General features: G+C 33.1%; 1 protein-coding gene across 1 annotated transcript; it reads left to right on the top strand.

Annotated features, from left to right (window-relative positions):
- The first annotated feature begins 12673 nt into the window (after positions 1-12673).
- LOC144550632 (F-box protein SNE-like) lies at positions 12674-13306 on the top strand. The gene has a single exon (XM_078298619.1). The coding sequence runs from the start codon at positions 12747-12749 to the stop codon at positions 13218-13220; it is 474 nt and encodes a 157-aa protein (XP_078154745.1). The 5' UTR covers positions 12674-12746; the 3' UTR covers positions 13221-13306.
- Positions 13307-13761: the final 455 nt, after the last annotated feature.

The following is a 13761-nucleotide window of genomic DNA, read 5'->3' as shown; positions in this document are numbered from 1 at the left end:
TGAAATACCGCCAATAAATTATTGGTGTATGTGTTAATAACTATAAAAAAAATATTTACAAAAAAAATTTTAGATGTCAAATTGACCGCTAATAAAACTACAGTATGAAATTAACTCGCAAAAATTGCCGCAAGAAGAGCGCAATAAACTCCTGCATGGCTCGTAATATTCCTAGCTACTCGCACTTATGAGGTTGTTCTTATCCGCTCCGCAACCAAAATTGAATGTTAAGTGTTGTATTATTAATCAATATATGCTCCGGTATTTGATTATTTGAGAAGAATCTTGTGTTTCTCTCGCGCCAAAATGTCCATGCGCCTACTATCTAAACAACATTCCTATATAACCGAGCTCTCTTTTACACATCTGGTTGCGCCAGATTCCACAATGTTCAATTTTTTCCACGATGACAAGAATAAATTATGTCTTTTTGGTGTGATTATATGGTTATGGATTTATGGATGATTGGAATCAAACATAACATTGTAGAAAAAATAATTTCATAAGAGGGGCAGGAGAGCAAAGGACATTTAAGCTAAATCAAAGTAGTCTGTATATGCTATCTTTTATGAATTGATTTGGCATAAGATCAGTATCATAGTTATCATTTGTGCTTTGAGATTCGTGCAAAGTTAAAAAGAACGGTCCAGATCCACTAATTCTAAAATTTTCCCTTTTACGGTACCGGCGAGGATCCGAATTCAGGCAAAGTAGCCATGATAAGAAGTTTCTTCCAATCCAATTTAGTTCTGATTTCTGAACATTATTTCATGAACCAAATGATGATTTTCTACTGTTTGGAAGACTTCTTTATCACAATGCATTACTCCTTTGACCTTTCCCCTTGTAACCATGCAGATTTGGATAATTGGAATCTGAAGCAGGGGGGGTGGTGGAGGAAGACTCCGAGCGGCCAATCCAAGAGAGACAAAACACAAAACTCATCAGTCCATTTGAGACCCACAAAATTTTATTTCCTGATTACAATGCTTGATTGCTTGTACTGTTTTTATTTTCCTGGAAAATGGCTTGTACTGTTGCCCTGTTAAGAGCTGGAGCTGCAGCTCCCACTTGTCTTGCATGTAAACATTTTTTTGCAGCGTCATGTCATGTCAAACGGTACGAGAACTGGAAAACTGAAATTAAAATGCTTAATATTTTATTATTAAGGTATACCTATGTTACTTTGCAAAACACAAATATATTATGAGGAGGGATCCACTTACAACAACTTGAAAGTTACAACATTTTACAACATCGTTTTTTTTCATTTTCAAAGTCCAAATCGTCGATCCAAACCGTTAGATATTCAATCTATATTAAAACGTGGTTGCAGACCAAATTTTACATTTTTTGGAATTTTTTTGCTATTTATTAAGATGGGTACAAAATTGCTGTTTTTTAATGGTGCAGAATTTTAATAAATACAGCGATTTTGTACCCATCTTAATAAACAGCAAAAAAATTTCAAAAAATGTAAAATTTGGTCTGCAACCACGTTTTAATATAGATTGAATATCTAACGGTTTGGATCGACGATTTGGACTTTGAAAATGAAAAAAAACGATGTTGTAAGATGTTGTAACTTTCAAGTTGTTGTAAGTGGATCCCTCCTCATATATTATATCGAGTGAGGCTAGTGTGATATTAGTGTCATCTGACACTAACTTTAAAATTGATTAAATAAATTTCAAACGATTAGTTTAAATCGTACAAACTGATTTACTTTATGAGTGATGCATTTACATGTAAATTATTTATATTTTCGAGTTATTTTAGTATCAAATCAAGCGATTAAAATGTTGAAAAATGAATATATTAAAATTAACTTAAAAAATCACTCATCTGCCCGCTTGATTTGATACTAAATAAATTCAAAAATTTATAAATTTGCATGTAAACTCACAACTAATGAAGTAGATCGGTTTGAATGGTTTGAATTTACCGTCTGAAGTCAATTTGATAGATTTTGAAATTGATGTTATATAAACTTAAATGACACTGATATTATACTAGCCATACTCTATTATATCATCTTAACTTAAAGTAAACAACTTATGGTAACTTACGCAAGATCAAATATGAGCAAAAACTGTAAAAACATTAATAAAAAAAAGAGTGAGTCTATGGTATTATGCATATTACGATTTGGCCCGTAATACGGCTCAATATTCGAGTTTTCAAAATTCTAACGGTCGATCCGAATCGTTCATCTTGTTCTCCATATTAATATGTGTTTGGAGACCAAATTTTACATTTTTTGAAATTATTTTACTATTTTTTTAGATATTTAGAAAATCACTGTTTTTGGATGGTCCAAAATTTTCAGATCAAGTGATTTTCTAAATATCTAAACAAATAGTAAAAAAATTTCAAAAAATGTAAAATTTGGTCTCCAAACACATATTAATATGGAGAACAAGATAAATGGTTCGGATCGACCATTAGAATTTTGAAAACTCAAATATTGAGCCGTAGCACGGACCAACCCGTGATATGCATAGTACCATAGACACTATAAAAAAAAGAGTGTAAAAACAGTTTTCAATGAGGGACCTGTCTAACGAACCCGTATCCTCTCAGGTATTGCACAATTATTGCAGAGGATCACTTACTTTACGGTTTGAGATTAAATCTCAACCGGCTTGGGATTCGGATCACTGTAGGGGGCCTCATTTTTGGGCTTTGAGATTCGTGCCAAGTTAAAAAGTACGGTTCAGATCTAGTAATTGTAAAAGATTCCCTTATCAGGTATTGGAGAGGATGTGAATTCCTGTCTAACTACTGAACTGTCAGAAAAGCTTTGTAAAGTCATTCTCCTATATTAAGGAACACCTACCTTAGCAAAAAAAACTTTTAACTGGTACCAACAGTGGTACCAGTTTGTCGGGTTGTTTTATTTATTGAAGATATAAAGCAAAAAAGTAGTCTAAGTTAATTCTGCAGAGTCTTTTTGTACAGTAAAAGTTTTACTGTCGTTTATATATGTTTTATTTAGTATTATTTTAAATAGTGGGTAATATTTAGCGTAAATATTGTTATCAAACATCAATAGCGCGGGTACTCAAAATGGTACTCTTTTGTTTTAAAATGAAATAATGAAAGACACGAAAATGACACATTAATTAATACTTTCAACTATCACTATTTGAACACTATTTCGTATATTGTCAAACAATTATAGATTGCTCATGTAACAAGCCCTTCCATTCCACAGGGCGTGTTCGGCGGCAGCCCAAAAATTACTATTCACTTGAGAAAAAAAAAATTCAGTCAGGCATATTTTTTTTTCTTTTCACGTGAACAATAATTTTTAGTACAAATTTTTTACAATTCTGGTCTCATTCATATTCCATTCTGTCCGCCGAACACGCTGTTCATGCATTAAAACATGCATGGACGACAATAATTGTCTGATATTTGGCACATGCTTTGCACATAGCACAAGCATGATTGATGTTTGTGTCAATGCCATACATGCTTATTGGAGAGAGTTCAGAACAATGTCCATAGTTAAATTATTTGATTACACCAAATCTCATTTGATTGTTTGCATAAATATGTTTGAGGCGCACACTCAAAATCTCATTTTGATATGAATCTACGTAGACTTGAATCCAATCAGAATGGGCTCGAAAAAATTTCTATTCCTGTTTTTTTTTATTCCCTATCCTTTGAACCAAATGGAAATAATCAGTCCATAATCTTATATTATTTTAATATTCTTAATTTAAATAAAAAATTATGTCTCATAAACTGTCTCTCAAAGGAACAAATAAAGGTAAAAACTAATCAGTGCACCAATCCCAAAAGCTATGCATCAACGCAAAAACAAGATTCTAATTAAGGAACGATGATTAAAATTGTATTAAAAAAAACTAATTAGTGCGTCTATATTTTCAAAAACACTTGTTGTCTGATTTCATAATTTCATGTAACAAAATACTATCTTGTAACTTTCTTAAATTAATGCAATTGCCAGGGTTTTCAACCACAAAAAATTCCTAATAAATGGTCTGACAAATTGGAGGAACAAAGTTCATCGATCGATACTGAATACTGATTGAAAGACTGATTTGATGCGCAACGTAGATAAAGCGTATCCTGAACCCCACAAGCACGAGTTCGATCTTGAATGATGACACATTTTAATTTTTATATATACAAAGTTCTAGGTCTCTATATATATAGAGAGAGAGAGATACAGATAGTCAGATACAGGTGTAAAACAAACATGCGTTGCTTCAATAAAATGAAATTAATACATGGTACTGTGTGACATTTTTTTTTTCAAATAGACAAAAACATTTGGCTACAAGACGACTAACATTTGATAAAAGAAAAAAAAATGCTGCCAGACAAGATACTACTGACGCTAGATTGAAGCAACAAACTAACAAAACAAAAATAAAGTTGTGTAATACCCAGTGGTTCATATGTTTCTTAAGCAATAAGCTTCAGTTGAGAAAAACTTGCATAAAAAATATTTTTTAATTTGACATTTTTTTTTATGATTTTAAAAACTCTTACTGCATTTTTCTAGGGATGCATTTACAACATCTTACAACAATTTGGTTTGGCGATTTTCAAAGTATAAATAGTTGATTTAAATCGTTAAACATGATCTCTATATTAAAATGTGCTTTAAGATCAAATTTTACATTTATTTTATTTTAGTTTTTACTATTTATTAAGTATTTTACAAAATTGTTATTTTTAGATAATTCTGGACCACTGAAAAATAGTAGTTTTGTAAAGTACTTAATGAATTCTAAAATTTGATCTCCAAGCACATTTTAATATAGATATCATGTTGAATGTTTTGGATCGACTGTTTAGACTTTGAAAATTATAAAATTGAATTGTTATAAGATGTTGTAACTTTCAAATGTTTTAAGTGGATCCCTCTTCATAGTAGAAAAAGATTCGATGATATTTTTCAGAGAGAACTAAATGTGGAACAGAGTAATACATTAACAAAATAATTTAGAAAATCTAACTTATCATTTTTAGAAAAATCTTCTCTTCCATTTATTAATATTATTATTGCAGAACTTCGCTCGATCTTTCTTCCTTTCTATTTATCTCTTGTTAATAATTTTTTCCAAACTTTCAAACTTATTATCATACTTCATTGAGAATCAAATTTTTATCCAGTGACAAACACAATATTCTCTTTATAAATATTAAATAGTTAAGTGATTTAATCTCCAATCTTTACTAAAAAAAAATTATCATACGATGTTTAAAAAGTTTGGAAACAAATTAATTTAAGCATTTTCTTTTACAAGTCATTGAATATCTTTATTTATATTATAAAAGAATCTAGAGTGAGGCTACGATACTTTGCAATGCGCATGTTAGTCTGCACTATAGATTCATATGTCTGTTTTCAGAGTTTAAATAGTCAAGTCAAACAGCTAAATATTGTCTTCATATGAAATTATACTTACAAATCAAATTTTATATTTTTTTTATATATATTTTTATATATATTTTTTACTTTTTTTAAATAGGTATAAAATCGTTTGATCTAAGTATTCTGAAAAAATAGTAAAAGATTTATAAAAAAAAAAAAAAAAAAACAAATCAGTTCTGTACTGATTGAGGTGATCATCAGTACTATTGGTAGCTGATCCAAGGAACCTCCACGAGAAAATTGATGAACACTATTTTGGAACTTATGTTTGTCAGTAAAGAACTGCACACAAAAGTTGTCCTGTTTGCTGCAGAGAAACCCCTGTATTGCTGATTTAATTGAGCAGGGGTCCTCTCTGTTCAAAAAGTATATAGCAAGCGACGAACATATTAGCCGCAAACTTGTTACTGTTTCATTGCCATTGGATTCTCTAAGATTTCAGATGTCTCTCTTACCAAAAGCGAACCTTGGATAGTTGTATATATATATCAATCTAACTTGAAATGTGAACACAGAGCAGAGATCAGAAATTAGAAAGGTTTTTCAAAAAAGAAAGGACACTAGCTTAATTTAGTGTGATATATCTCTTTGTAGCAGAGATGAATTTAGGGGTGAAAGCGGTATGGATAATATACGATCCGTATTCAATTCGTATTTGGAAACTTAAATGTGGATATTCGGATATCAATATCCGAATATCCGTGAGGATAAAAATACTTATATTTTTTTACGTTTCAATTATCTGTATCCGAATAGTACATATATATCATATATTTTAATATAAATTTATGTTATTTACCATTATAATTCGATAAATATTATGAACTTTAATATTTTTTAATTTTTTTATATTATTTTCATAAATATCCAATATGATTCGGACCCGTATCCGTAATTGTCTGACATCCGCTTCGTATCTGTACCCAGAAAATGAAAATAAATAAATATGCATATGATTTTACTACTATCCGCTCCGTTTTCACCCGTCACATGATCCTTCAACTTATTAAAATATACATATACATATATATATATATAGAGAGAGAGAGAGAGAGAGAGATGGGCTACGGTGAGTTGCGAAGTAAAACGCGTTTTTACTTCACGCCGTATTTTTATTTTAAAAGTCCAAACGACCGATCCGAACTATTAGATGTTTAATCCATATTGAAATGTGCTTGGAGACCAAATTTTACATTTTTTGGAATTTTTTTACTATTTATTAAGTATTTTTGAAAATTGCTGTTTTGCTGTGAACAGTAAAAAAACAGTAAAATTTTCTGGACCATCAGATCAGCGACTTTCAAAATTGCTTAATAAATAGTAAAAAAATTCCAAAAAATGTAAAATTTGGTCTACAAGCACATTTCAATATGGAGAACAAGATGAACGGTTCGGATCGACGTTTTGAACTTAAAATCGCAAAATATGAGCGTGAAGTAAAATAGTCGCTTTACTTCGCAACTCACCGTAGCCCATCTCTCTCTCTCTCTCTATATATATATATATAGAGGTAGGCTAATAAACAATCGATTGTTCCTAGTTTTCCGTGCAACCAAGTCGTTTTTCAATTTTTAAAGTCCAAATGATTGATCCAAACCGTTAGATGTGATCTTCATATTAAATGTGCTAGGAGACCAAATTTTACATTTTTTGGACTTTTTTTTACTATTTATTAAGCCACTTTGAACAACGCTGATCTAACGGTAGCTTCTGATTTTACTATTTGGTGAAGCCACTGTTGGATCAGAGATTTTCAAAGTGGCTTAATAAATAGTAAAACAATTCCAAAAAATGTAAAATTTGGTCTCCTAGCACATTTTAATATGGAGATCACATCTAACGGTTTGGATCAATCATTTGGACTTTAAAAATCGAAAAATGACTTAGTTGCACGGGAGGCTAGAAACAATCAATTGTTTATTAGCCTACCTCTATATATATAGAGAGAGAGAGATGGGCTATGGTGCATTGCCACTAGTGGAGAACATACAATTAGTGTCGCCTTAAAAAACCGACACTAATACTTTAGTATCGGTCGTTTACAAAAAACCGACACTAATAATATTAGTGTCGGCTATTTAGATGTAGGCGACACTAATTCTTAGTTATTAGTGTCGCCTACATCTAAATAGCCGACACTAATATTATTAGTGTCGGTTTTTTGTAAACAACTGACACTAATTCTCAGTTATTAGTGTCGCCTATTTATAAACAGCCGACACTAAAGCTAAAAAAATTTCATTTTAAGTCCCGCGCACCTCTTTCAAACGCACGCCTAGGGTTTAAACATTCACTTCGCTTCACACTTCTCTCCAATCTGATCTTCTCAGCCGCTTCTTCTGCGCATGCTTCACGAAAAACACTTCTCTCCGATCTGATCTTCTCAGCCGCTTCTTCTGCGCATGCTTCACGAAAAGGGGCGTAACTTTTGATCCGTCCGTCGGATCGGGCTGAAATTTTGACAGAAACTCCACAGCCCAAAACCGGATTAGAAACAAATCTTTGATTTGTTTCACCATTCTGCGGGCTCAGATTCGCGATCCGAGTCTTCCTTCATGGACTTTTGGTATAGTCTTTATAATTTTAGAGTTTTTAGGGTCTTTTATGTATCTTTTATGTATGTATTTTCTGTTTTAGGGTTTGTATGATAACAATAAATGTGCAATTTGGATGATATTTTATTTAGTGAGTGTTATTTGTAAATTATGATGAATTATTTGATATCTTTGTTTTATATATAGTTCAGCAAAAATATATGAGCATTCCAGAACAAAAATTTAAATTTTTAGAATTTTCTATGATTTATAGTGAATTTTTGAAATTTTTTTAAAAAAAAAAACATTAGTGTCAGCTATTTATTAAAAAACCGACACTAATAAGTATTTGTGTCGGCTATTTATTAAATGGCCGACACTAATAAGTATTAGTGTCGGCTTTTTAAGTATTAGTATCGGCTTTTTAAGTATTAGTGTCGGCTTTTTAATAAATAGCCGACACTAAAAGTTAGTATTAGTGTCGGCCATTTAATAAATAGCCGACACTAATGCCTTATTTTTAGTGTCGGCTATTTACAAAGTATTAGTATCAGCCCGATTAGTGTCGCCTAATGTCCGACACTAATACCCATAAACAGCCGACACTAATTCCAAGTTCTCCACTAGTGTGCAATGCATGGGCACCCTTGTGCATTGGACCATAAATCACCGATTCAAAGTCCAAATGACCAATCCAAACCGTTCATCTCATTCTTCATATTAATATGTGCTTGGAGACCAAATTTTACATTTTTTGAAATTTTGTTACTATTTATTAAGCCACTTTGAAAATCACTGATCTGGTGGTCCAGAAATTTTTACTGTTTTTACTGTTCACCTGGATTTTCAGATTTTCAATAAATCTTAAAAAATAGTAAAAAAATTCCAAAAAATGTAAAATTTGGTCTCCAAGCACATATTAATATGGAGAACAAGATGAACGGCTTAGATCGGTCATTTGGACTTTGAATCGGTGATTTATGGTGCAATGCACAAGGGGCCTATGCATTGCAATGCACCATAGCCCATCTCTCTCTCTATATATATATTGCAGACTGAAAAATCCAACCAAAAAGATTTGAAAACGCAACGTCATCAATTATCAGTATCAAGTTTAATTTTTTTATACAGAGAGAGATGGGCTATGATGCATTACAATGTATAGACTCTTTTGTACATTGGACTATAAATTATCAGATTTAAAATTCAAATGACTGATCCAAACCATTCATCTTGTTTTCCATATTAATATGTGTTTGGAGACCAAATTTTACATTTTTTGAAATTTGTTTACTATATTTTTAGATTTATTGAAAATCGTTGTTTTCAGACAAATCTGGACCATAAAAAAATAATCATTTTCAATAAATCTAAAAAAATAGTAAATTTTTTCCAAAAAATGTAATATTTGGTCTCCAAATACATATTAATATGAAGAACAAGATTAACGGTTTGAATTAGTTATTTGGACTTTTGAATCCGGTCATGATTTATAGTCCAATGTACAAAAGCGGCTATACATTGCAATGCACCATACTCCGTCTCTCTCTCTATATATATATAATATATAAAAATTAAATTAAAATCACTCCTACCGAATAATAATTATGAAAAATAAAAAATATAGAGTAAAGATGTTGTCCCCCTTGAATTTGTCCCCTATCTGTCCCCCTAACAACTTTCCTTTTTTGTTCCCTTACGTGGTCAAAATCTACCATCTTCAATCTTCAATCTTCTCACGTGGCGAGGAGAGCGTGGTGCACCGTCGAGATCCGGTGAGGAGAGCGTGGTGCACCGTCGAGATCCGACGAGGAGAGCGTGGTGCACCGTCGAGATCTGACGAGGAGAGCATGGTGCACCGTCAAGATTCGGCGGGGAGAGCGTGGTGCACCATTGGAGAGGGTCCATGCTAGCCCAGCGAAGGTTGTCACAATGCAACATATGAATACTTCATTAGTTAGATATGAATACTTCAGTTGTTAGATATGCGTACTTCATGTTACATATGAATACTTCTTGGAAGAGGTGGGATGAGAGAGATGAATCTGACTTTGAATTTTGAATTGTATAAATTATTTCGAACATGTATGAATACTTCGTAATCGTCAGTATGAATAATTCTTTAGTTAGATATGAATACTTCATTGTTTTAGATATGCATACTAGTCTGTTGAGAATATTTCTTGGTCCCAATCTGGGCAAGTGTGAATATTATTAGTGTCAGATGTGAATATTGTTAGTGTCATGTGTGAATACTTTATTAGTTAGATATGAATAGTTATATATGTGAATATTTCATTTGTTATATATTGAGTATTTCATTAGTTAGATATGAATACTTCATTTGTTATATATGCATACTTCATGTTAGATATAAATACTTCTTGGAAGATGTGGGTGAGGGATGAATTTGACAATGAATTTTGAATTGTATAAATTATTTTGAACATGTATGAATACTTCGTAATCGTCAGTATGAATACTTCTTGGAAGAGGTGGGGTGAGAGATGAATCTTACTTTGAATTTTGAATTGTATAAATTATTTCAAACATGTATGAATACTTCATAATCGTCAGTATGAATACTTCATTTGTTTAGATATGAATGATATATAGTTTCGCTGTAGTGGTCCCCAATCTTGGCAAATGTCGCTTTCAGACGATTGCGGTCCCCAATCCAGGCTGTCACAAGACGTCAGCGGTCCCCCTGGTTGTTACTGGTCCCCTCCAGCTTGTGTTTACATATGACAAATAGTTATGATAATAAGTATGAATACTATAAATTCGTAGGTATGAATACTATACGTTTTGACTATTAATAAGATAGCATTAATCTTGCTCTTTGGTGGTAGTTAACACGTTTTAACTATTTTTTTGTCTTTTAGTGCGGGGGACAGATATGGGACTGAAGTAGGGGGACTGTTAGTCGATCCCAAAAATATAATATAGTAATTGTCCCGATAAAAAGACAATGAGTGAAAAATAAAAGACGACCTCAGTTATAAAAATTAAAACTAAATGGATTTGAAGATTTCTGCTAAATCTGCACAAAATTCTATTGTTTTATTTTTTCTGAAGTACCTTTTTAATCAATTAGTTTTCCAATATAGCGCTATATATATAATCGGCCGCTATAAAGGTTGCCAAATTGTTCAAGTTTTAATTAACAGCATAGCGTTCTACCAAATATACTTAAGCGAAAATGAAGAAATTTTAATATTTATATTTATGGGCTATTATTTCAAAACAACCAAACATTTGGAGATCAGTATCTAAAGCATTAGGCATGCTCAAAACAATAATAGAAAAGCTTATATATTTTTCCATTATTTTGTACCATCAGATAATATATTTTTCTCCACTATAGGTCCTAATGTGGTTTAGATCACGTCATTTTTTATATTCTTGTTTAAATATTGTGAGCTATATCTTAAATTAAGTTTATCATTTATTGACAGACGGCTCTAAAAAAAGAGCTTTCTAGAGAGGAGAAACCCTAGCCGTTGTCGCTCTCTGCTTTCTCGCCTCTCTTCATTTCAGTCGTCCCACTCTTAATTTTCTTCTTTGGCATAACGATATTCATTCCCCTCTCTCATCTCAATCTCCTTAAGCGGAGAAGAGAATGAGAGAGAGAGGAGAGAGAACCGAGTCGAGCGGAGCTGATTGGAGCCGAGAGTGCGGTATCGTTGGAGCTCGAAATGTTGAGCTTTTACCCCCATCTTAATCGAAGCATGACAAATCCGACCATCAGAGTGCGGCGGCTATCGGACGAAAGCGGATCTGGTCGTAGATAGAGATGGAGAAAGAGGTAATAGAGTATTTTTTAGAGTAGATAAATATGATTAGTTGATTAGAGTTGGTTTCATTATTTCATGAGAATAAATGAGTTTAGATTTAAGAAGGGTCATTTATTTCGTTGTAAGTCTGTTTTTTATCAATGAAATTGTTAGAGTATATTTAAAGCCACTAACCAAAAAAAAAAATTGTGAGCGGAAAAAAAAAAAAAAACGAGTTGTCCCAAACGAAATTTGAATTGGCGATGCTAGATATAACCTTGTTTTCAAATTGCTTGTATACTTTCATTAAAAGTGAATTCCGGTACTGAAATATAACCTTGTTTTTTGTCAGTGAATGCATGCATGATTGCATTAATTGATAGGAATAATAGTTTTCTAAGGTGGCGCCGTGTGAGAAATGCATGTTTAGACTTTAGACAAGATGAAAACGAGAGCAACTAAAGTTGACCCTAGAGAGCAGCCTACTACTAATATTGCCAATTTGTCATGCGAACTCCAACCTCTTACTAGCCGTTGGGAGCTCACCTTCCCATGCATGCTTGCACCGAGAGAAATACATGTTATAACATTAAATAATATAATAATTTTTATAATCCATGTTATAACATAAAACACTTGAAACACCCCGTGTAATTTTGGATTACCAAATGCGGCATGCTACAGTACAACAACAGCATCCGACGTCACATCTTAGTCCTGTCCCATTTTTCTCGCTTGAATGTTTTCTCTTTTCTTTTTTTTTTTTCTTTTTTTTTTCTCTTTTTCTCTGAGTCTCCCGAGAAATGAATACCACGCATCTCCACGCCTTTGGCCCCTTCTCTCTTGGCCCCATCCCTTCGTCCCCTAGATACCCTTTCTCTCTCTCTCCTTCTCTCTCTTATTTAAGTTTTCCTTCTTTATTTGGTAAAATCCCATTCGTTAAATAACCACTCGAACAAACCAACTTTGAAGAACTTCCTAGCTCTCATTTCTTGCTCTTTAGATTATACCTCCGCAATGGGAGCAGAGCAAGAGCAAGAGCAACATGAGCAGGATGACGATACAATGAACCGTGGGTACAACTTAAACGACAATGTAGACATCCTCGCTGAAATACTGACACGGCTTGACGGAAGGTCTCTCGGTGTGGCGGCTTGTGTTTGCCGGTTGTGGTCAACTGTGTGCAACCGGGACAGTGTGTGGGAGACACTCTGTGACCGCCACGTGGTAGGTGGGGCCGGTGATTCAGGTACACGGTCTGTGGTTGCAGCTTTAGGGGGATACCGTCGATTATACCGGCTTTGTCTCGGGCCGGCACTTGATCGGTTGACCTGCTCAGGTGACCCGGCTGATCCTGATAAGCAAGGGTGGGCCCACTTGTCATTGTCTCTTTCGCTCTCACTCTTCTCCATTGATTGTTATGAAAGGCTTGAGGGGAAGCAGCGACCAGCCTCGCTGTTGTTTCTGTGTAAGCCTGTGAACGTGGCTTGATCTGGAGCGTTCATTTTGATCATTCCACTAAGGTTTTAGTTTAGTATTTGCAAATGTAATTCCATTATCGAGGGAATTAAAATATCTAAAGGCAATTATTATGTACAACAATTATTTATTCATTTTTGTGCTAATAATTATTTATTATGTGCACTATATATATTGCTTTTCGTGTACAAAGGGAAGTGTACTTGTTCGTCGATTGTGCCACCATTCTTTATTAATTTGCTGAGTAATTGGTTGGTGCACTTGTATCTTAAATGCTAAAACTGTTTCATGACGACTGTACCATACCTTTGTGCTCACTTCGAGCTGTTACAGTGATTGTGCCTAGGTAGGTCTTCATGGGAAAATAAATAAATAATTTCGACTTGAGCTACCTGTAGCTGTAGTAAAGATTTTTATTGGAGTAAGGTTACGGGCTTACGGCACGTTGTAATATCCAAACCGTTTTCTCCATATATAAAAATGGACATGGAAATCAAATTTTATATTTTTTTAATAATAATCTATGCTAGCTGCAGCTGCATGAACAATTTCA

This window comes from Carex rostrata, chromosome 2 (assembly GCF_964058835.1).
Source record: "Carex rostrata chromosome 2, lpCarRost1.2, whole genome shotgun sequence".
Lineage (NCBI taxonomy): Eukaryota > Viridiplantae > Streptophyta > Magnoliopsida > Poales > Cyperaceae > Carex > Carex rostrata.
This window is presented reverse-complemented; position numbering and strand designations above follow the sequence as displayed.

Coding starts and splice junctions, on each gene's coding strand:
- LOC144550632 (XM_078298619.1), top strand. CDS start 12,747: ATGGGAGCAGAGCAAGAGCAAGAGCAACATGAGCAGGATGACGATACA.